This window comes from Myotis nattereri, assembly GCF_964212035.1.
Source record: "Myotis nattereri genome assembly, chromosome: 2".
NCBI lineage: Eukaryota > Metazoa > Chordata > Mammalia > Chiroptera > Vespertilionidae > Myotis > Myotis nattereri.
This window is the reverse complement of record NC_138076.1, coordinates 168,073,697-168,097,527: the sequence shown is the minus strand read 5'-3', so window position 1 is coordinate 168,097,527 and position 23,831 is coordinate 168,073,697. Positions and strand designations below refer to the sequence as shown.

Below are 23,831 nucleotides of genomic sequence, written 5' to 3'. Positions count from 1 at the left end.
GGGAAGCTCTGGGCTCCTCTCCCCGCTCACCAGGGAGCAAGGTGTGCGGTCCTGCTTACCTGGGGAGCCAGTGTACTGATCTGAGCAGGAGGAGGATGAGTCCCCAGAGAAGCTGGGCATGTGTCTCAAGGATGACTTTGACAGATGGCTGTCTTCACCCTCAGGCCCTCGAACCGGAGGCTGGAAGGGAAAGTTGGAGTATCAGGAGCTCACATTTCAGGCCACCTTCCTACTTTGGCCTTGATCTCCCACAGGAGTGGCTTTAAGGAAGTTCCATGGGAGGGGGTGGCCTCCCTGAAGTGAGAGGGATGGAGCAGCCTCCATTGCTCCCTTCCTGTTGGACTGGGAGGCCTTGCCCCCCCTCCCCCCCGCCCCCCAGGCCCAGGATCCCCTTGTGGCTCATCCTTCAGGGCCAGTGGGCGGCCTACCCGGAACTGGCTGAAGTCAGCATAGGTGGGGTCGTAGGTCTTGTGGTGGGCGTCCAGCAGGATGGTGATGATGCGCTGCTGCTCCTCCGACAGCCTGGGCCGCAGGCTGTCCTTCAAGGCCTCCTCCTCCTTCCTCTTCAGAATCATCTCCCGCTTCCGCTGCACCTCCTCATCCGTCAGGATGACTGTGGGTGAGAAGAGAGCTTTGGGAGGGCGGGTCTGCAGCTCCTCAAGAAACCTTCCTCTGGTCTCTAAAGACACAAGATGTGAAGGCTGCCTCCCCCACCACACACTCAGATCTCACGGAAGGGGGAAGTGGGTTCCTGCCGCAGGGGAGGCCAAACCCACTCTATGGGTAGAAAATTGGATTTTCTATGTTGAAAAGGCAGGCCCCTGAGAGAGGAGGAAAAGAGGATCTGCGAGGTGGATGGCCTGGGCATTAGAGAGGCTGGGTGTATGCATCTGGACAAACTATCTGAACGCTCTGGGCTTGTGTTTGGCCCGGCTGGTGTGGCTCAGTGGTTGAGCGTCAACCTATGAACCATGAGGTCATGGTTCGATTCCCAGTCAGGGCACATGCCCGGGTTGCGGGCTCCATCCCCAGTAGGGGCCGTGCTGGAGGCAGATGATCAATGACGTTCTCTCACTGTTGTTTTTCTTTCTCTCCCTCCCCCTTCCTCTCTGAAATCAATATAAATATATGTTTTAAAAATGACAAGTTTGGACCATGTAATCTCTTCTAAGGCCCCTTTTTTTGTTCCTTCCTCCATAAAATGTGTTCAGGGGTGGCAAAGTAAAATATCTGCCTGGAAAGATGGACTGCTTTGAGAACTGAATGCGATGCACGTTGAGCACAAAGCAGCTGCTCATTCAGCATTAATTCCCCCTCTCCTCCCCCTCCCCATATTCCCTGATCCTGAGGGAGACATCAGGCGGAAGAGAGGGTGAATGAGTCACGGTGGGGGCAGTCACAGTGTTGGAAGATGGGAGTTGCTGAGAAGACAATCCCATGTGGCCATTCCCACGTCCAACTTTCCGGGCATGGAATCCAGGCATCGGATCCATTCTGACCAGCAGCGAAAGACTTTTCATCTTTGGGTCCTTGCAAAACAATACCTCCCCAGCCTGTCCAGTCTTGAAATTTCTGCCCAAGGAAGTTTTCCAGTCCCCGGCAACCACACCTCATTGTCCTAACCTGAGAAGTTCTCTCCAGCTGCTACCCAAGTGTCTGAAGATGGGGAGACCTCACACCCCTTCATGCCGTGCAGGGGCTGGGGGTGCTGCTGGGGCAGCTGCCTGGAGGGCGGGGCTGGTGGCAGGGATGCCTGGCACAGAAGCCAGGCAAACAGACCTCCTGGCGGGGCTTGCCGAGAGCTGACGGCAGGAGTGGGCACGGGGGCCTGTGGCCTGTAGCTACTTGCTCTGCGCTGGTGTTGCCAGGGCCTCTGCCCACAGAACTGGGGAGTTTCACAAGAGCAGGGAAAGCAACCAGAACCTCAGAGTGGGTGGGTTCCAGGCTTCAAGGAAGGCCCATCTGCCCAGGCAATTCAGGAGAGGGGAGGATGAGAGAAGTTGGTGGTGGTGGTGGTGGGGGTTTGAGGAAAAGCTTATGATGGTAGGAGTGGGCAACCAGAGCCCGGGGCACAGCAGAAAATGGATGCCTGCAGCAAAAGATGGTGCGTTCCATCCACAGCTGAGGTAAGCCATACCAAGAAGAGGACTGGGAGGAGGCCGCGCCCAGCTTACTGACTCACCTGCCCGGATTGCTGCCAACCGTCCTCCCACAGAGGGTGTCTGCTCAGACCCCAAGAGGTCAAGTGGAGTGGGAGCAGGGAGCATCCCAGTCCAGGCAGGGTGCCAGGCTCTAGCCTGGAGAACCCAAGAGTAAGTGTCTGGTCTTTCCTGCTCACCCGAGGGGTGGCCAGAAGAGTGATGAGACTGGACTGGAGGGGGCTGGCTCTGCCCGTCACGCCAGGGTGCCCACAGGCTTGAGCCAGTCCTTGTGGTTCTCTGAGGTCTCTCCTCTCAGAAACTTCTCCTGGGTCCTTATTGCTTACCACGTGCAAACTAACGTCAAGGTTCTCCACGATTTCGCTTCTTCCTGACTTTCCCACTTCACCCCCCAGGGCCTGTGGATGTACTTGCGCTCTAGTCGTGTTGGGATTGCTGACCCGTGAACACGACCTGCTCCCTCTTGGCACCATATTTCCACTCCTGCTGGACACCTGTCTCCCCAGTAGCTGTGCAAGTTCTACCTATTCTTCTGCACCCAGCGCACAGCTGGCTGTCTTTCACAGGAAGCGTTTCTTGATTGCCCTGACCTCTCCTTTTTTAATCCTGTGGTATGTCTGCTTTTTCCTACCTACACTGGCACCCAATTGCCTTCTGCTCTGTAATATTTATGGCTAGTACGGTGTGCAATAAATGCCTGTATAGAGAGAACCTAAGAAGTTCAAGGTCTCCTTCACTGGAACTATAGGCTATTGGGTAAGGCTAGGGGCCACATCCTATAATTCCTGTTTCCCCCATAAAGGCTAGCCCAGTGGAGTTTTCTGGCCATGGTACTTATTCAATAGTCGGATGTATTGGATTCCAACACATCAAAACTGGTTGTCCCTATAATGTGCTAGTTGCCCTGGGCCCAGGAAAGGACTGTGCGAGGTGCACCGACACTGCATGTACCCTCCAATGTCAGGAACACACACACTGAAGGCCAGTCCACCAGATCCTGAGCTGAGCTTACCTTTTTATTTAAATCATTGTTACTGACATATTTTCAACACAGAATGCCTTGTAACAGAGCACCTGTAACATCATGTAACCTTTTCCTGATGATTCAGAGGCATCATTCTGAACAATTACTGGACTTTGCAGGAACAAGGTTATGACCTCAGAATTCTTCAGGGCTGTTTCCCTGCACTGCATGACTCAGCCTGCTATGATTTTTTTCTTGTGCTACTTTCCATGGCTTTCGGTCTCCTTCTCTCTGTTAAACTATGTGTTGTCTCTTCCTTTCGGTGCCTGCCCTTAAAAGTGTGCCTTCTCCCCTGAAGAGTTACTTCAAATCTGTTGGGAGCTGGAAATGCTGGTGATCAAGTTTTTTTGCAATAAAAAAGTGTAAATGAAAATGGATAAAATATATAGAGGTTTTTATGTACTGGGTACAATTCTAAGTGTGGTCTTGTTTTTTCATATTAACTCACGTGTATTTAGTCCTTTTACGAACCACCTAAAGCAGGTGCCATTATCCCCATACTGCAGATGAGAAAACGGAGGCGGAGAGTCACACAGCTAACAAGTGGTGGGGCTGGTATTCATCTCAGGCCAGGGTGGTTCTAGAATCCATAGTTTTTCTAGGACCTCATAGGGCCTCTGATTAGAATCGGCTAAGAGCTCAGTAGGGCCCTGGTCCTCTGCATTGAACACACACAGTGTTCCGATCCATCTGAAGAGTATGAAAAATTAATTAAAGTAGCAAAGTTTGTAAATGATTGACTTCGAAAGGACAAAGTTAAGAAGATTCAATGTTGACCTTATGACACTGTTCCGCTGGATCACTTGTATCAATAGGGACCACGATCCTGCGTGCAGTCCCAGAGGAAGAAATGCTGGGATCTGCTGGTTTCAAACAGGGGCCACCCATCCGTGGGCCTCCCTCCAGGCCACATTGTCTGGAGACTGAATAACTCCTAAGTCTCCCACATATGCAGATGCTATTGTGATTTAGGAGATACATCATTTGTTTAAGGGGTTATTAATTCCGTAGGGGTTATCACTGGCTCAGTGAATTGCAACTAAAAACGCCATTACTATCAAGTAGGAGGACATATGTTTTGAAGTTAAAAGCCACTGACCTAGAACAAGAGCAAGTAGGCTCTGAAAGAGCATTTGATGGGCTCTCCAAAGAATAAAGTGCATGAGATGTGCAGTTAAGTCCTTACCTAGCATGTGGGTAGGTTCTATAACTAAGCAAAATGACAAATAACAAAAACTGTTTTACCACAGCCTAAATGATGGGAATAAGAGTTAGTTCCTACCACATTTCATCAATGTTATAATGAAGCAACGTTGAATAAAACTTATTCGAAAATCTGCTGTACATGGATTTTGTGAAACCTCTATGGCTTCCTAGTAGCTTTTCTCCACTCCTACTAAGTTCCTTGCCGAGCGAGAAAATAGCTTTGGGCAAGTTATTCCCATGCCAGCGAATCGAGTTAGGGAGGCAAGATCTGAAAGCACAAACAACTTACAAACATTTCAAATTGTCACTGGTGGCCTAACAGCCGGGAAGCAGACATAAAGTTTTTCCAAATGAATGACACAGATAATGTCAGGTTTGGGGGATCTTCTTGAGCTATAGACCAGTGGGAGGTGTAGTGGTACAGAGAAGCAAACATGCAATCATTCAGCACGTTTACTAAGCGCCTACTATGTGCCAGGCTCTGTGCTAATGCTCTGTGCAAAAGATGCACAACTGTGAGCATGTTAAACCAGTGAACAGAATACGTACTTCTGTGCAGGACTGGTCTACAAGAAGCAAGAACTCAACTATGAAATTTCTTGGGTTCCAAGGACATAAAGTCAACTAGGACTTGAAGAGAGAGAAAGGGAGACTTCAGCGGGACAAAGTTCTCTTTAGCTCATCGGTAGGGCCCTAGGCAGTGCCTGGAAATGCACGATGAAGGAGCTCTGGCCTACTGGGGATCCTTGGGGGCTGTGCTGGGCTGGAGCCCACAGGTCTGGTCTTTGGAAACAGACAGACCTAGGTTAGAATGCCCACGCCATCATCTTATTAGCTGAGAGGCATGTTCTTCTAATTCTTCTGAATTTCCTCATCTATTAAATCTTAAAGGGTATTTACATATTTAGGAATTTATAAGAATTTAACAAGAGAATGCATGTGTCTGACACATATCTGGCACTCAGTAGGTGGTCAATAAACATTGGTTCCCAGGCTCATCCCTTCCCCCTTCCTAGCCTCCTTCAGGGAAAGGCCACCTCCGTTGCCCCATCAGAAGGGGCCGGGCACCCAGGGCTTCTCACAGGGAGCTGGGTGTCCTATGGTTTACAAATGCTGACACTCAGTTGTCTCTAGGAGGGAGGCCTTGGGGCAACAGCCAGCCCTGGTGATAAATGAGCAGCAATCCTAGGGATATGACTGGGAACTCCGGGCCCAGGGATATGACCGGGAGCCGACAGGCCTCCCAAAGCTGGGCTGTCCCAAGGCAGGGACCACACCTGTCCCTGGAATAAACTTCCCTTCCAGGAAGTGGTCTAAGAGCTTAGTGCTAGACCAAGGTTTCTATTATTTTCCTTTTTTAAAATTCTTACCCGAGGATATGTTTATTAATTTTAGAGAGAGGGAAGAAGGGAGGGAGGGGGAGAGAGAGAGAGAGAGAGAGAGAGAGAGAGAGAGAGAGAGAGATTGGTTACCTCCTGAACATGCCCAACTGGGGATCGAACCCACAACTTTTTGGTGTATGGAATGATGCTCCAACCAACTGGGCCAAGTTTTCTATTTTAAGTGGAGCTCTGGGGCCCATCCCTAGCTCAGCGTGGCTCCCTGCACTGGGACCTAGGGAGTGGTGGGCATGGGCCGCACAGGGCATACAGCAGACCCAGGGACACGGGTTCCATGGGCAGGACTGAGGCTAGGGTTGGCGTGGCTGAGGCGCAAAGCTGATTGGGGGCAGGGGAGGACCCACTTCTGGATGGCGGGCCCCACCACAGGGTGCTCCTGGGCAGGGGTCCCCTGACCCACTCAAGGTCTGCTCCTCCCTATGGCTGAAAGCTCTCCGCGGGGCCCAGGAGGGATCGAGGAGGGGACTCCGAGTTGGAGTCGAGTCTCAACTTGCTTTCTGACTCCAATCCTGACAGCTTTACCTTCATGGCGCTCAGAGGATTTCTAAGTGTTCCTCCTGCTGCAAGCGGATGGATCATCTGCTTCCCCTGAGACACAGGAGAGGGGCTCCGGGACATGAGGGAGGCCGGCCCTGACCGGAACTCCTGGGGCAGGGCCTTACTGAATCCCAGCGGTGTGACTCTGCTGCTCCTGGTTGGCTGGAGCCATGGAACCAGTCTCCCTGCCCCCGGAGGCTGCGCAGGCACTCCCCGGGGCGGAGCAGGGGCTGCGGCTGCACCTGGTTTGTGTCCAGCCCCGGCTCACACGCAGCAGGACGCACTGAACAGCGCGTGAGAAGCCCAGGAGGCACCCAGGCCTGCAGCCGGCACGCTCCAGGATAAACACAGGAGCCGGGCGGGGCAGGGGCCTGGGCACGGAGCGATGGGCATGTCGGGGCCCGCAGGCTCTCGTGGGGGCGAGGAGGAACAGGGCCTGGAAACTCCTGCCAGGGCAGCCAGTGTTGGCTGGCGAGCTGGGATCAGGAGTGAGGGGCTGAGACCAGCCAGAGGGGACCCTGTCAAGGCCTGAGGAGGGGCCCCAGGTGAGGGCCTCCACTCGCCTCTGTTTCTCAACAACGGGGCTTGTTTTTTCCCATCAAGGAAGAAATTTCCCATCCCCTCAGCCCTGTACTGTGACTTTTCCTCTGGTTCCAGATACATCTTCCTTATACCTGTCCCCCCGTCCCCCCCAGGTCTAAGCGCACCTCCCCAACCTCCTCAGGCCTATGGCCTAGAGGGCCTCGGCCCTGTCCCAGGGCTGAGTGCAGATTGCAGACAGGAGTGAGCAAGTGGCAAAGCAGGGGCTGAATGTACAGAGGGCACCCATGCCCAGGCCAGCTCAGTGCCCTTGCCTTGAGCCCCGGAAGGTGCTGGTTAGCCCCTCCCAGGATCTACTGAATTCAGTCTACTCTGGTTACCAAGTAACTGGTGCCAGAGCTCAGATGCAAAGTCCAGGGGTCAGAACATCTGAAACTGCCCCACGGATCCTCTCCTCCCGCCCAGAGCTGGACAGAATGTCCTGCAGGCTTGCTCCTCTTCCTCTGTCTGGATCTAGAGGGTCATCGAGTGTCCAGTGCTTCCGCTCACAGAATCTTTCCACCCAGTATCCCCTGGGCACCAGCCCTCAGATTTGCTCCCGGGGCCAGAGAGGCTGGAAGGCTGGGGTGGGCGGACCCCGATGCCAGCCAGGCTCGGAACATTCATTCTCCCACCACTCTTCCCCGCCCCAACCACAGCAGGCCCCTCTCCCAAAGGCCAAAGCATCCTGGGGTCCTTGAGCCTCATTCTTTCCTCTCGGATCCAGGGAGCTGTGAGCACAGGGATGGCATCTCGGAGGAAGACCGACCTGGGAGCTCAGGAAGGCAGTGCCCGGCCTCTCCCTCCCACCAGCCTCACTGGAGGGCTCCTCCTGGCCTCCAAGACCCATACACACAGAGGCTTTCACTCTGGCGGTTCGGCCACCCTCCCCAGGCTGCTGGCCCCGGATGGCAGGATGCCAGCAGCTATGGGGAAAGGGCGGGCACACCCCTCTGGCCAAACCCGCATAAACAGCAGCCAGAGGTTCCTCTGCCCCCAGGCCTGTCCCAACCCCCCGCCCTGGCCCCTGGACACTCACACTCCTTCATCATGCCGATGTCCACACAGCGCTTGAGCCGGCAGGCCTGGCAGTGGCGGCGGTTGTCCTTGGTGATGCGGCAGTCCCCATTGAAGGGACAGGTGAACAGCGCCTTCCGCTTCATGCTGCGTCTGCCAAGAGAGGACACGCCCTCCACTGGGTCACCCACCTTCCAGGTCCCCAGTCCTGGCTGCTGTGACAGCAGGAACCTGCCCACGAGGCCCCAGATGTACATTTCTCCCCAAAGGACTGGGCCACCACCCCCCTCCCCCCCAACCATGGCAGTCATGCCCTCCTCCTCCCTGTCTGCTCTGCTCCCATCATTGCTTCATTTACGTCTACAGAACGCTACCCCTCACCTTCTTGTTAATTACACAGGAAATATATGAGTGAATTAACCGAGTAAAAAAAAAATTTTTAAATATTGAAATCTGCAAAGTAGCCCTCACTGCTTTTACAGAGCCATTTTGAGAGATGAGGATGCTAGTGTCAGCCTTTACTTCCTAAGAGTCCAGAGAGCTGGAAGGCTGGGGGTAGGGCATCCCCGACCCAGGGAAAGACATGTGCACAGGTGCAGGGAGAAGGGAGGAGAGGCCCAACCATAGCTTTAGACATCGACATAATCTGTCCAGAAGGAGAAGGGGCCAGGTGAGCAGGGGGGAGCCCTAAGGTCTGGCTTTGGTTTTCTGAAAGGCAAGGAAATAAAGGTTCTGTAAGAATAGAAAACTGTCAGAGGTTCTTGGCTAGGAAGCCAACACCCACCTGGTCTCCACTGTAAACGTGTATCTATGTGTGCAAACTCATTTTCCTGGTTCTGCTTCCTCTCTCACTGCACCAAGGCCACCTTCTGAGAGGCCTCCCACACCCATGTCTTAGAGGCTCCTCTCTCCCCCTCTGCGCCCCCACCCCAGCCCCAGCCCCAGCCCCAGCAAGGGGAGGCCCTCTTTCCCCCCAGGACAGGTGGCGGGATTTAGCCGGGAAAGAGGATGGCAGAATCATTTTCTCCCTGAGTAGCATCCTCCCAGGCGCTAAGCCTTAGAACTGAAGGCCCAGGTCTGACCTTCTCCTTTTCCTGGAGATGAGTTGGTGACATCATCTTCCCCAGATGTCACACACTCATTATGTTTCTTGGTGACAAATGACTCACTGTTCACATTCACTAGAACATACAGGGATTCAGGAAAAACACAATCAGTTGACATGGACACATGGGGGCCAAGCCAACCTGACCCTAGAGATAGGGGAGAAGAGACCAGAGGACCAGCTCTGCTGGCAGTTACGGTCCCTCAGGCCCGCAGGGGCCCAGTGCACCCCCTTGTTGCATGGAAGGGACCGCTGATGGAAAGAAACTTATCAGTGAGGCGATTCAGCAAGAAGTGAAGGCTCCCAAGTTGGAATCCTTAGGGATGTGGTGCTCAGCGTTTAGCTTCCTGGATTGAAGGTGCTATTTCATCCCCAGAAACTCAATGTGCCGCACGAAGCTGAGCCCACAGGCCAGGGGCTCCGAGCACCTGGCCCTTGAGCACAGATCAAGGTGAAGGACAACCCAGCGGTCCAGGAAGTAGCTGTTGTTGGTTTTGGCATTGGCCCCTGTCCCTCCTGTCACAACCCTCATTACCTGAGGCCAACCAGCAGACCGGGCTCTACAGGGAGGCGGAGTAGCCTAGGCTATTGGGGGTGGTCTGGTCCCGAGCCCAGGCCACCCAAGGCTGTGTCCTGCCCCTGCGGTGACTACCCAGGGAAACACCGTATGGCAGGCGTTTGCCCACCTTTATGGAAATAGGAAGCCTTTCCCCTTGAGCCCCCATTCCTCCCAGCAGCTTTCCAGGGGACGGGAGAGTGTGGAAGTACTCTGGGCACTGTGAGGGCTACCCCGAATGACATGCTATCATCACCACAGGGCGTCTCTCTCACTCGGGAACGTGAGCTTGGTCCCCCCGCCCCTTACTCCTTCCCACTTTGCAGTTCTTGAGGCTCCACCTGTTACCACAAATGCTCAAGCCCCCAGAATGCCCATAATTCTCTAAACCTACTCAAAGACCAGAAGTTTTTAATTCAGAGCAAACTCTCATTCCCCTCCGCCCCCCCCCTTTTTTTTTTACAACTGGGCATTCCCCCGCCCCCCCCCCCCTCGGGGCTGAGGGGCTATATCCTCCCACCCACTGCCCTGTCAGGCTCAGTGATCTTCCTGTTCATTCTCTGGGCCATGGGCTCCAGGAGGACACACACAGGGCACCTCCAGACACATGAGCCAAAGCCTCTCGCCAGCCCCGGCTGTGGAGAAAGCAGTGCCCTTGCTTCCAGCTTCATAGTTGCAGTATGAAGCCTAGGAGTATTGAGGGAAAGGGAGGAGGAAGAAGAGGAGGAAGGAGAGATGAAGAGGAAGAGGTGGGGGGGGGGGATGGGAGGGAGGGAAAGAGAGAGGGAGGGCTAGAGGGAGGGAAAAAAGCAGAAAGTTGAAAGTCCTCGGGCCAGGCACATTATCTCACAGCAGGGCCCAGACCTGTGGTGAGAATGCCACCCATGCTTTTCACTCTTGGCCACACCTTGTCCCAGCGCTCACCAACCTTGCAGGGCATCTCTGCATTATTTGCGCAATACAGAAAGTCACCTATACACTTCCGAAGCTCTTCAATTATTATTATAAAAAAACACAGTCAGCAGCTCTCCCCATGCTCCTCTAAAGGCCCTGGAACTGTAGCAGGGAAGACGGAGTTTACACGTCACCTGGAGCATCATCCGACTCTGGAGTGGGTCAGCTTTGGGGGATGGGAAGCTCCCTCGCCAGTTCACCAGGCAGCCCCAGGTCCTTCGTGGAGCCCAGATCCCAGAGCAGCCCCTCAGCTGTGTCTGGCCCAGCACGGCTGTTTGCCGGGACACAGGTCCCGAGGGCCCCACGTCCTAGCTCTTCTCCTGCCTTCCAAGGACACTTCCACACGTGCGGCTATCATATGCTCATGAGGAGTCAGGGCAGCGGGCCTGGCCAGGCCTGGCTCTGTGCTCTGTCCTGAAGATGCACACCCTGCCCTGCCTTCTTCCCAGCGCGAATTGCCTGTGAGCCTCGGGTTTCCACGGGAGCCTGTTGCCTTTGCTGCTCTGACTCTGGACCCCGTCATCCTCTGGACGGTTGGCAATTACATCCCAGTTCAGGAGGGGGAGGGGTGGTGCAACAGGGCTAAACATAGACACCGTTTCTAGAAAGTCAGGGGTGAGAGAGGACATAGACCAAATCTCATGCCAGAGACCCGTTCACCAAGGCACGAGAGACAAGCAGTTCACAAAAGCATAAAGTGCCTGGGGCCAGGAGAGTCTCGGGCCTGGGACAGCAGGGTCCTTTGCCAGGAGGTGACCCTGCCAGCAGAGACACAGCTTACAAAACCTGAGCCTGGGGCCAAGCACCAGCTCTGGGCTGTCTCTGCTGCTGCTCTGAGTGTCACCGATCTCAGAACCTGGTCTGGATACAGGAGCCTGGTGGGTGGAGCTTCCGGTAGGAAAGACCAATGTGGTCTGACAGGTGGCACCTACATGCCTGTTTGTATGTGGTGGCGTCCAAGCGTTCTCAGCAGGCGATTTTAAAAAATCAACTTTAACAGAAGGTAGGTTAACGACGTAGTAAAGAGCACGGGCCTTATTTGTTTGGAGGGCAGTTTGGCAATATCTACCACCATGTAAAATGCACAGAGTCTCTAACACAGTAAGTCTACGCCCAGGAACTCATCCTGTGGGTAATTCAGCCCATGGGCCCCAGGATACGTGCAGAGGGTGGTTTCTGCGGCGCTGAGAAGCCCAGGACGGAGCCCAAAGGCCCAGCAATGGAGGCCTGGTCACGGAGGCGAGGGCAGCAGACAGAAGGAGGTGGCTGTGGGCAGGACACAGGAGGGATGCTGGGACGGGAACAAGCTTGAAGAAGCGTTCCTCACCAGATCAAAGCAAGGCACAGAATGGCGACTAGAATACACCCGCCCCTCCCCCACTTTTATATAAATAATCTGAGCTGGTAACAGAGACAGCTTCTGGGGAGGAGAGAGGGGCCTGAGAACTGGGTTGAGAAGGAGACTTAATTTTGTCACTAATATGTCCTTTTGAACGGTTTGCATCTTTAAAAAACAACAACATCAAAAACCATACGCAGGGGTTTGTTTTTTTAAACCAAAAATATCTACCATCCGCTATAACTGTGTAACAATTTAAAAGGAGGTACAGCTTTGGTTAGATTTGGATTTAAATCCTAATACACAACCGCGGACACGTTACTTAATCTCCTCAGGCCTCAGTTTCTGCATCTGTAAAATGAAAGCGACCCCACAGAGAAGGTGTGAGGATTAAGTAAAGGCCTCAGGACTGGACACAAAGTACACACTCACTCAAGGGCAGGGAGAGGCGGGGGAGGGAGTGCTGCCAGGGGGCGGCTGCAGAAGGCGGTATTGCTCCATCCCAGCGAGAACCTGAGCACCTGGGAGCCAACGCCGGGCTCAGCAGGCCGCGGAGGCTCAGAACATGCTGTTGCCTTTTATGCTGCTGCTGCTGGTGTCTCAGGCCCGCAGCCCTTGTGGGAGTTACAGGACGGTTGTCCGGTTTCCCTGAGCACCAGCCGGTCTCCGCGGAGCCTCTGACTGGAGTAAAGGTCGCTTAGAGCCTCCTGGCCCAGCCCTTCCTTCTTCACACCTGACAGCTAACTTCTGCACAGGCCCCTTTTCTCAGAGATCCCTGAGGACACGTCACAGTCATGGGCGTTCCAGGATCCCTGATGGAGGAGGGGAGAGGCTGACCTGTTCTCAGAAACTAAGATACTGGAAAGGGAAAGCATAATTGTCGCTTACTCAGCCTTTTCATGCCAGTCCTTCACCTATCACCTGTTTCCAGGCTCTCAGCACCCTTCCAGAATAGGGATTATCCCCCTTTTCCAGGTGACACGCAAGGGCCCAAGTGACATCACTTCTTGTCACACAGCTAACAAATGTGAAAGCTGGGATTAGTGTCAAGTTCTGTTTGATTCCAAAGCCTCTGGGGTTCTTACGTAATATGGTCCTTATCAGGAATCTCCCAGATCTCAGTCGCAGAGAGAGCAGCAGTCAAAAACATGCCCCCAACAGCCCGAGAGCATGTTTAAAGGACTCCCCTGGACTCACAAGCCACGGACAGAGGCACACCTGAGCTGTGCGGCTTGGAAGTGTAGGTAACATCTGGCCGTTCTCTCTGCTGGCCCTACATTACCATCGTGCAGAGTGGACTCATGCCAGGGCACCCTGATAAAAGTGCTGAGTTCCCAAAGAAACAAAACACTGGCCAAAAAGACATGTAAGGTCTTCATCACCTCTTTGCAGCTGCCTTTCCTGACAACTCCAGTGATCTTCCCTTTCCAAATACTCCGGCCTTCTCTCCCCAAGCTTCCAGCCTTGCTCTTAGCCCATCCATAGAGAATGTGCCCAGCCCACCCCTGCTCTCTTCCATTCACACTCCTGAGCAGCTGTGGCGGGAGGCCAGTGCCAGGCTGACCTGGACAAAGTTCCCCCAGCAACACTGACTTCTTGGTGACTCATTCACTTGTGCCCATTGAATGGCCTGTGCGGCCTCTCCTCCCCTCCTCTCTACTTATTTACTCCATTGACATTTAAGCACTTTGAGTGTTAAGTCATTGGACACCTGCCCCATTTCTCTGCTTCCCTTCACATCACAGTTTCTACAAATTTCAGCTGGGGAAACTTCCTGAAAGAACATTTCTTGTGTTCCTGTGTCCTCATCAGCCTTCCCGTTGCCCCCCTGCATGCTACAAGACCCATAACTGACAAGGTCCCTGAGAACTTCAGAGCTAGCAATTGAGAAGGCATTTCTCCACACTGTCTTTGTTCACTTGGCACTTTGCAACATACAGCTTCACAGGGTTCTGATTAAGGAGAGGTTAACAGGAAGGATGAAGACAAGATGGAGAGGCAAACAGTGACCTCCTTCTCAGTCTTGCCTTCCAGGACATCCTCTTAAACTTCACCATGATCTTCATTCTCTCTATCAAGGGATCCCTCTGGTTTTCTTCTCTGTCCTTTACACCATTCCCTTTACATTAGAGCCTGGACAAAGCCTTTCATGACCAGAGATTCATGCACACCCACAGGTCATCCACTACATAATATACTTTGCAGGAGTCCTACATATTTCCCCCTCTGGCCCTTACTTGTACTCTGGTTGTTAACATATAGCCAAGACATATAACCATCTACAAGCCTGCCCATGCACTGGACATGTCATCTTTCTCTGAGGATGTCCATGTATTCCAGAGGAGCAGAAAGCAGGAGCAACATGAATTAGCTTGTAGAAGGACTGGCTCACAACTGTCTCTAATTCCTGACCATACAGCAACAGAACTGTCCAGCCTTCATCATCACACTTCACTTTAATTGTGAGTCTTGGACCTGCTGGGATGGCCTAAGTGTCCCTAAGTGCAAGAAAGCTGTGGTGTACTTTACAGGGAAAATACATGTTTGATAAGCTTTGTTCAGACATAAGTTCAATGTTAATAAATCAATAATATGTATCAAACTAGAGGCCCGGTGCATGAAATTTTGTGCACTGGGGTGGGGTGGGGGTGGGGGGGCCTCAGCCAGGCCTGTGCTCTTTTGCAATCCGGGAGCCCTTGGGGGATGTCCGGCAGTTGGACATCCTTAGTGCTGCCATGGAGGCTGGAGAGGCTCCCATCACCACCTGTGTGCTTGCCAGCCGTCAGCCCAGCTTGTGGCTGAGTGGAGCTCCCCCTGTGGGAGCACACTGACCACCAGGGGGCAGCTCCTGCATTGAGCATCTGCCCCCTGGTGGTCAGTGCACATCATAGAGTAGTGATGGCGAACCTTTTGAGCTCAGCGTGTCAGCGTTTTGAAAAACCCTAACTTAACTCTGGTGCCGTGTCACATATAGAAATTTTTTGATATTTGCAACCATAGTAAAACAAAGACTTATATTTTTGATATTTATTTTATATAGTTAAATGTCTTTTAACAAAGAAAAATCAACCAAAAAAATGAGTTCGCGTGTCACCTCTGACACGCATGTCATAGGTTCGACATCACTGTATAGAGAGCAGTTGAGCGGCCTTAGCATATCATTAGTATATTACACTTTGATTGGTTGAATGGCTGACTGGATGACCAGACACTTAGCATATTAGGCTTTTATTATATAGGATAAGGTGCTTAAACAGAAAACACACACAAGACAAGGTTATGTATTGATCTATTGATGAGATGTTGTGATCAGAACCTCACAGGAAACTGACCTTGTATTTCCCCTGGGAGCTTGATTATGAGTTTTGGACCTGCTGGATGACCACAACTAGCTCCTAAGCAGTTTAGTTTGACTACCTTAGAAGTCAATTAAACACTAATGGTCAAACAGGATTACTGCCGAAACCGGTTTGGCTCAGTGGATGGAGCGTCGGCCTGCGGACTGAAGGGTCCCGGGTTCGATTCCGGTCAAGGGCATGTACCTGGGTTGCGGGCACATCCCCAGTAGGAGATGTGCAGGAGGCAGCTGATCGATGTTTCTCTCTCATCGATCTTTCTAACTCTCTATCTCTCTCCCTTCCTCTCTGTAAAAAATCAATAAAATATATTACAAACAAACAAACAAACAAAAAAAAACAGGATTACTGGTCCCAGGGCTTGAAAAATAGCCAGTGACCCAGCACCAAAGTGATGCCTTTTCCTTGAGAACTGGCTTGAAAGGGTTGGGCGAACTCCTCGAGAGAAAGGACTTGGTTGCCTTATCTTTGTGTTTCCAAGCTTGCAGTGCTCGACGTAGATGGCACCCACCACTGACACTGGGTTCAGGATTTCACAGACGTAGTGACAAGGGATTCTCGAACATCTATTTGAACTAAACTAAAATGGAAGAATACTAAGTAGATTTGAATGAAGCTAAGGAGAAAAGGATAAATTATGTAAATCCAGTCCATTCTTGTTATGCGAGGTAGTTACATTCTATAAAGTCAACCCTAACACTGAATTAGGGAACGTTGAACCACTGCTTCTGGGGGAAATACAGGCTTAGCCTGTGAGCCTCCAATCACAATGTTTTCGTCAACTGATCAATACATAACCTTGTTTTGTGTGTGTTTTCTGTTTAAAGACACCTTATTTAATATATATGCTGCTGATTTGTTAATATTGAACTCATGTGTGAACAAAGTTTATCTTAACGTGTATTTTCGTTGTAAAGCACTTCACAGCTCTCCTGCACTTGGGAACCCTTGGTGGCACGTCACACCAGGCTTGGGGGCCATCTGAAACGTGAAATCATCAGCCCAAAGCACACATATGCAAAACACTTGTTACTAAGTGGACTGCGAAAGGACACTTGTTCAGCACAAGAGCTGAACAGAAGGCAGAAGAACATGGCCCTCAGCTGGGAACGTGTGCATTGGGAGACTCGAACTTTTTACCGCTCTGCACATGCCCACAAATGACCACAGAATTGCTCAAGTATTGATTTTGAGGTTACAAGTAAATTTTAGCAGGTGAGCAAATTTGCAAATACAGAATTCACAAATAATGAAGATCGATTCTGAGTGTGTGTGTGTTTATCAAACAAAACTCAAACCAAACCCCACCAGAGATGTTGATGCTTCAGATAGTGTAGCCAGACTCAGTCATCAAGACAGGGACAGTAAAGACACAAGCAGACCGAGGACAAGGTAACAAGATAACAGACCCAGAGCCATCCATGTCACCACAGATCAACAGTGTGGCTATGTTGCCTGTGGACACACTAGGCTACCATATCCCACCCTTAGCTCCTCTCTCCAAGATTCCTTAGAGCAGCGGTTCTCAACCTGTGGGTCGCGACCCCTTTGGCGATCGAACGACCCTTTCACAGGGGTCACCTAAGACCATCCTGCATATCAGATATTTACATTACGATTCATTACAGTAGCTGTTGCAGACCTTTGGGGAGATGTGACCTGCCTTCTCACCAGCCCCGTGGGACTGTGGGACTCAAGATCAGGAGTCTCCATATTAGTAACTCTGAGCCAATGTCTGGATCATAGATGCTCATTAAAATCTGATGAAGGAATGTGTGAAAGAAAACCCAAAGGGGGGTGGATGGCTGGAGAAACTTTCGTTATTTTATTAGGGAAGGGTTCTACTAAGAACATCAGTGTTGACCCATTGACTAAAAATAATATACTTATCTTGCACTTTATGTTTTTTTCAAAGCACTTTTATATACAATCCTGTTAACCCTCAGATTAACTGTACATAGTAGAGGGATTATATATTAATGTACCATGTGGTTTAGTTGAAGTAACTGCAACATGGAGAAGTCAAGAGATTTGAGCAAGAACATACAGTTAACGAATGGCATGGCCAGCGACCTAGCTCACACATTTCTGACTGGTTTCGTGATAGGAAGCAGGCCCTCATGTGCACCCAGACTCCCCCATGGTCACTGAGGAGCAGCTCCCCATCCCCAGGCCCTCACAGGAAAGGGTCCAGGTGGCTCCCGGTACCCTCGGCCTGGGCTCTGGAAGGCCCACGCTGCAGGAAGTGCAGGCTTCAGGCCAGAGGAACGAGAGACGTGGCAACAGAGTCAGAGCCAGCGATGCTGCCGGTCTGGTTCCCCAAGCTGGGGAGCGGGCATCCCGTGCCAGGCCAAACAGGCAATTAGCACCCACAGAAACCCCGCTGCCCAGCGATTACTCAAGGCAATGAAACTCCCGGCCTGCTGATTCCCGGGACAGAGGGCAGGTGAGCCTGGAGCCTGTGTTTACAGAGGGGACCCACACAGGTCCCGAGGCCTCTGATTCACTCTGTCCTCCAAGCCAAGAGCCCAGCAGCTCAGGGAGCCAGGCTGACCTCCGTGTCCTTGTTTTGGACTAGGTTTGCTCCTTCCGCTCTTGGTGGCTGCAGCCCTGTCCTTCCCTTTGCCTACCTCCACTCAAGACTCCTGCATAGAGCTCCTTTCCGGATACCTTCTTCAGGTTTCTCTCCCTCCAATACATGCCCAGTGCTAATTCCTCATGGCTCCCAGTCCCATACCGTAGTCCATCACCTTCCCATCCTCCCTTCCTGGCTTTGGATGGGAACCGCCTTCCTTCCCGTACCAGGCCTTTCCCCACACCGACCCCATAGGTAATGCTGGGCTCACAGAGAAAGAGAAGAGGCAGCTGGTAGAGAAACTGGCGCTGGCCAAACAGCACACCGCTGACACTGCCTGGGATTCTGAGGCTGCTTTCCAACCCGGGACAAGCAAGCACAGGGGAAGGAAGATATGGGCAGAGATCAGGGATGGAGGTCCGGCTCGGGGTGCAGTTTCCCTCATTCCAAGAAATAGTTTGATTTGGATGGGAGGGCAAGCTCTGAGGTCAAGGTCTTGGGCTTCCCCAAGGACATGCCTGTCTCGTGGATTACAAAGCTGTTCATGTCAACGGGGGAGGAAGTTCACCGGGAAGGACAGACACATGGGTTAGTGCAGGGCGCTGTGGGCCAAGGGAGAATGGAACGATGGGGACCTGCACAGTGGCCTCAAGAAGGCATTTTCTTGGAGGGTCAGAGGACACAGGTGGAGTGAGGAGAAGGGTGGGAGGAGACACCCCTTACCAAGACCCTGTGGCTCCCAGTGGCGGTGAGAACTGGCATGTGCCATGGGCACGGTAAGGAAGGGGACATGGAAAACGCAGGGGTTTTCTTCAGAGGAAATCTTGCTTCCTCTCCTTCTTCCTGCCCTCGGGGAGGACTCACCTGAAGAAGCCTTTGCAGCCTTCACAGGTCATCGCGTTGAAGTGAAAGCCTGTGGCTCGGTCTCCGCACACCCCACAGATTCGAGGCACATTCCGGTCAAAGTCGCCAGGGTCAGGCAGGGAAGTGCTGGCCGCCATCGCCTCCATCCCTGCCAGAACAGCCGGCAGGTTGTGGCCAGAGCCAGAGTCAGCACCGGGGCCAGCGGGCATCCTGGGCACCCCCCGCCCCCATCTATCGGGAGCTCTGTGGAGCCGGGCAGCTCCTCGAGGCCTGCGCAGGATTTCTTTGGTGCCCTCACTACATGACTCTCCGCATCCCAGCTTACCCTCCTGGCCACCAGCAGGAGCAGGGCTCCCTCCCCCAAGAAAGCAAATCTGTGGGTGACGCTGTGGTGAAGTTGCTCATAGCCTGGGGGCAAAGGCTGCCGCTGCCACTTACTAGCTGGGCTACCCTGAGTGAAGTGATTGGCTTCTCTGTGCCCCACCGTCCTCGTCTGAAGAATGGAGTTTTACTTTAAAGGTTGAGAGGAAGGACTATATGAATGAACATATGTGCACCACTGGCGTCAGCTCCACTGGCATCAGCAGCCGGGCAGAGGCCTCTGTGTAGCCCAGAGCCCAGTGCCCCTTCAGGAGAAAAGGAGAGGACCACCCATAGCCTCAGACCTCACATGCAGAGAGGACCTCTCATCCCCTCGGTTCTTGAAGGCGGGGGAATAAAGGACTCACACGCCCAAATCTGGGCCCTTGTCACTCCTGTCCCAGTTCCTCACAGCCATCCGGCTCAGGACCCACAGGCCTTGTGCCCCTGCTGTGTTTACCAGGGTAATCAAGCTTTTCCCCTCTCCCCCCCACCCCCCCACCCGCCCAGTATAAATTTAGCATATTCTTTTCAATGTCTTTCTGAGTAATGTGAGTCATATACAATGAACTGATTTTGTTTTCAGAGATGGCTTTTATAAATAAGCATTATCATCTAGAGATGGATTTCAAACTTGAGAAAAGGGGGAAAGAGATAGAAGGAACAAACTATAATAGTTCAGAGAAATCCTTTTCAGGAAACAGCTGATGTGACTCTCCCATTGTGCACACTGGGCCCTTGGCTCCACCTGCTGCCTCTGATCCTGAACGCGGTCAGCCTCAGAGCTGCTTCTGGGGCACCTGGGGCCTCCCTGAAATGGGTTCAGACCCTGCTGCCTCCCAGCTTTATCTGAGTCTTCGCAAGGGTCATCACAGGTGTAAGTGGCCCCTTGGCCCCACAGTAGGAGGGTCCCTCAGGTCAGAAGAAAAATAAGAGAGAAGGCCAGTTATGAGGGGATAAGCACCCTTCTGTGCACCCTCCCACCCATGCTCTCTGGGCCAGGGTTTGACACATCAAAGCCCATGAGAGTTTTATTTCAGTTCATCTTCATATCACCCCAATGCGGGAAGTGCTATTATCACTCTCTTTACACATGAGGCCCAGAGAAGCCCAAACCTTGAGGTATCTCTAGCAACTATGATTATAAAATGCACAAAATGAATACTTAATTTTTAAAAAGTTCCACAAAGAGCTTCAAGCCAAGGGAAAGTGGGGCAGATAAGGATATGGAATGTCAGTCCCAAAGGCACAGAGGAGCCCTGATCGCGGACAGGTGTAGTAGGTCCCCTAACTTTCTCCTTCAGCTCTTCTTCTGCTGGGAACTTTTATGTAATAATAGTGACACTGTTACCTCTTCCTATTGCAGCTAGATTGACACTTGTTCAACTATCATGTTTATATATACTGAGGGAGAGAGAGAGAGACAGAGAGAGAGAGAGGTGTGAGGGGAGAGAAAGAGAGAGAGACAGAGGAGCAGAGAGAGAAACACTTTAAAATAAAGAACAATGCAGCCCTGGCTGGTGCGGCTCGGTTTGTTGAGTGTTATCCTGTGCACCACGAGGCTGCAGGTTTGATTCCTGGTCGGAGCACATGCCTGGGTTGCAGGCTCGATCCCCAGTAGGGGGAGATGTTGTGTCCTCACATAGATATTTTTCTTTTTCCCTCTCCTTTCTTCTCTCTCTAAAGATCAATAAACTATTTAAAAAAAAAAAAAGAATAATGCAATGATTAACAGAAACCTTTGTTAACCTTGGAGTGGGTGAGATGGGCATGGGAAAGGGCATGTGGAGGCATCATGTAGTAGCCACATTCTATTTCTTTGAGTGGTAAGTATACGGTATCTTATTATTAAGACACTATTTTATGTTTTATATGCCTGTCTGTATACAGAAAACATTTCACAAATTTAAAACAATTTAAAAAGAAAAAAAAAAGTGACTGTGGGTCTGTCAACAGTGTCCCTATAATCCACCCCAGGTCTAGGCTGACTCTTGGGCTACGAGAGTATCACACACATCTAACATTTGGGCAGGGATCCCAGAGGCCCAATAGCACTGCAGGGCAATAAGAGAAACTGTCTAGGATGCCTGTGGCTTAACCTCAGGTCAGCTGAGATGTTGCAACTCCCAGCCATCATGACGTTGCCACAGAGTCTGCATCATCTAAGAGCCCAAACATCTGGTGGAAAAGAGAAGTCAAATGTGGGGGTGGGGGAACATCAGTCAAATCCGTGTAAGAAATGGCCGGCATCACACGGGCTCATTAGATGTGATGATACACGAGGGCTGGGAGGACTTGATATCAGCAAGGCTCCTGGCGGAGCTCTGGGTTAGGCAGGCCGGAGGGCTGGGCCCAGCAGCCAGAGGCTTCCGGTGAAAAGCACCTTTTCCGGGTGAGCTGCGAGGAAATTCAGCCCTGCATGGGGTTATTTGCTGATGCCAGGAAGCCAGAGTCGAGAACCAGAGTCCAGAGTTGGAAGAGGCCTGGGCATCTTGGCCTGGGGCCTGGCCGTCCCACAAATGTACACAGGCAGAGAGTGGAGGGCAGGAGAGAGAAAGAGGAGCTGCGAGCGGGCGCGGAGACATCACCATGCTGGACGGTCCCCGGGGGTCCCAGCCTGGGAGGCAGCAGGCCCCTCCCTCTGAGCCCCCACTGCCTCTCCGGCAGGTCTCTGGGCCTCAGCTGTGGGCTGCTTCGAATTCCGCTGACACGGGACCAACCCGCATGTGGGAAGCCCAGGGTAGTGACCTCTTCCTCCCCCAGCCCAGCACCTTCCCATGGCCCATCCCGCCCCGGGAAACAGAAAGTCAGGGTGGAATACCCACCTGGAGGAGCAGGGGGCAGGTAAGGCGAGCCCAGGGGTCCCTTCTGTGAGGTCTTGCAGACACTTCTGACCGAAAGGGCTCTGAAAGGAAAAGAGAGGGAACATTTTATTTACAGCTCAGCACTGACCTCACAGCCGGTCCTCTAAGGAGCCCAGCAAGCCGGTGACAGAGGCTCTTTCCAGGGACATCGATTCCAGGTCAGGGACTGAAACCTGACAGAAGTGACTTGCTGAGGGCAGGCGTGCCATGTCAGAGCGGGCAGGGCTGAGGGGCAGGAGCCAGGCAGCACGGCCCTCCCTGGGGCAGGCAGTAGCAAGGAGCAGCGAGGGCAGTGAGGACTGGAGGCTCTCCCCTCGCAGAGAGGGTGTCAAGGGGAGGAGGGCTTCTTTATAAGGGGGCACTCCTGCTCCATAGCCCTCACCCCAGGTGTGAGGGGTGTTTGGAGAAGTAGAGCCACAGGGTGTCCTAGGGGAGCTGGGGGCTGTAGGCTGGGGTCCGGCCCAGGGCCTGGCCGGCTTCAATGACAGGTGTCTGGGATCTCTTGTCTGTGGAGACTGGGTGTAGGCGGCACAGTGCTGCAAGGGTTAAATCCAGCTGCGCACTCGCAAACAGGATGTTTTCTGCCACTTTTAGCTCTTCCCCAGACAGTTTCTCAACTCCCCCTGCCTCAGTGAGGGCTGAAGGTGACTCTGCTGCTCAGATTCTGGGTTTTAGTGGCTTGACGGGTCACCAAGGTGGGGCTGGCAGAATTTCACTCTCCCCACTTCCACCCACACCCAGCCCTGCTTATCCACCCGTAGACACACACACACACACACACACACACACACACACACACACACACCCTCCCCTCACTGATGCCAACAGGAGGTGGCTGGGGTGATATATAGATATGCAGGTGTCTGACGCTGCAACCTGGTGACAGCCTCCCAGATGGGGAAGGCTTAGACCCCCAACTTTGGTCTCCCTGCCTCCTAGTGGCCCGACTAGACAGGGAAGGGGCTTCCAAGATCTGGGCCCAGCCCACTGAGCCCACTTGCCACCCTCTCAGGCACTGCCAGCCCCATGGAACATCCGGGGAAGACATCAGTGAATCATGAGCTGAGGTAACCTGGGCTAGGCTGGCCCACTGCCCAGGACCTTGGGTGGGAGGAGGCATATCTGCTGGGGACAAACATGGTGTCACTTACCCCCAAGCTAAGTTCTCCTTTGCTCCCTCTACTTGTACTGCCCAAGGCCCCGGCTGACCATGCACTTCAGGATTCTACCCCTTGGCCTTATCAACCCTCAGATGCCCTGCTTGCTCCCAGAGGCTGAGGTGAGAGCCCAGTGGGAACAGAAAGGATCCCTGCTTTCCTGCCCTTCACCTCTAAGATGCTCAGAAGTCAGACATGAGATCCAGGTAGACACCACTCTTGAGTTTAAAAAATAAAGTGCATGGAATACCTACTGTGTGCCAGTCTGCAAAGCTCGCACGCAGGATCTCACGTCAGCTCATAACATCCTGTGAGGTGAGCAGCAGCCCCTTCTACAGATGGCAGCATCAAAGTCCAGAGAACTCTGAGTGACTTGCCCTGGGTTCCATGGCCAGGCAAGTGGGGCGCCAGGGGTCACACGAGGACAGGCTGACTGCCATGCTCATGTGCGTCCCTTGCCTCCTGCTGGCTCCTCCCATCCCAGCGATAAGCATCAGCATAGACACTATCACTCTGCCAGGCCCTGCCCCAAGTTCTTCACATGCACTCACTCATTTAGTCCTCACAACAACCTCGAGGTGGGTACTGTTACTATTACGATTTCAGGAGTGGGAAACTGAGGCACAGAGAACTCGATTGTGTCTGGAGCTCAGATATGAACCTAGGCATCTTAGCCCGGAGTCTCTGCTCAGTTGCCTTTCCCAAGGGAAACATCTGTCATTTCCCCAAGCCAAAGCCCTGGACACCTCTCACTTCTGAGTCAGGGAGTAATGAAAAGA

The 23,831-nt window shown here is 52.6% G+C and overlaps 1 protein-coding gene across 1 annotated transcript in view; it reads right to left on the bottom strand.

The window, feature by feature from the left end:
• Positions 1–21,919, bottom strand: part of VDR (vitamin D receptor) — a gene marked incomplete at its 3' end in the record, with an annotated part of 43,419 nt that extends 21,500 nt beyond the window's left edge. The window contains exons 1-5 of the mRNA XM_081082657.1: positions 21,857–21,919; positions 18,672–18,819; positions 7,945–8,075; positions 429–613; positions 60–180 (exon numbers count right to left, since the gene is read on the bottom strand). Coding sequence (XP_080938783.1) covers positions 60–180; positions 429–613; positions 7,945–8,075; positions 18,672–18,817 — 583 coding nt within the window. The 5' untranslated portion in view covers positions 18,818–18,819; positions 21,857–21,919. The remainder of the gene's footprint in view (positions 1–59; positions 181–428; positions 614–7,944; positions 8,076–18,671; positions 18,820–21,856) is intronic.
• Positions 21,920–23,831: the final 1,912 nt, after the last annotated feature.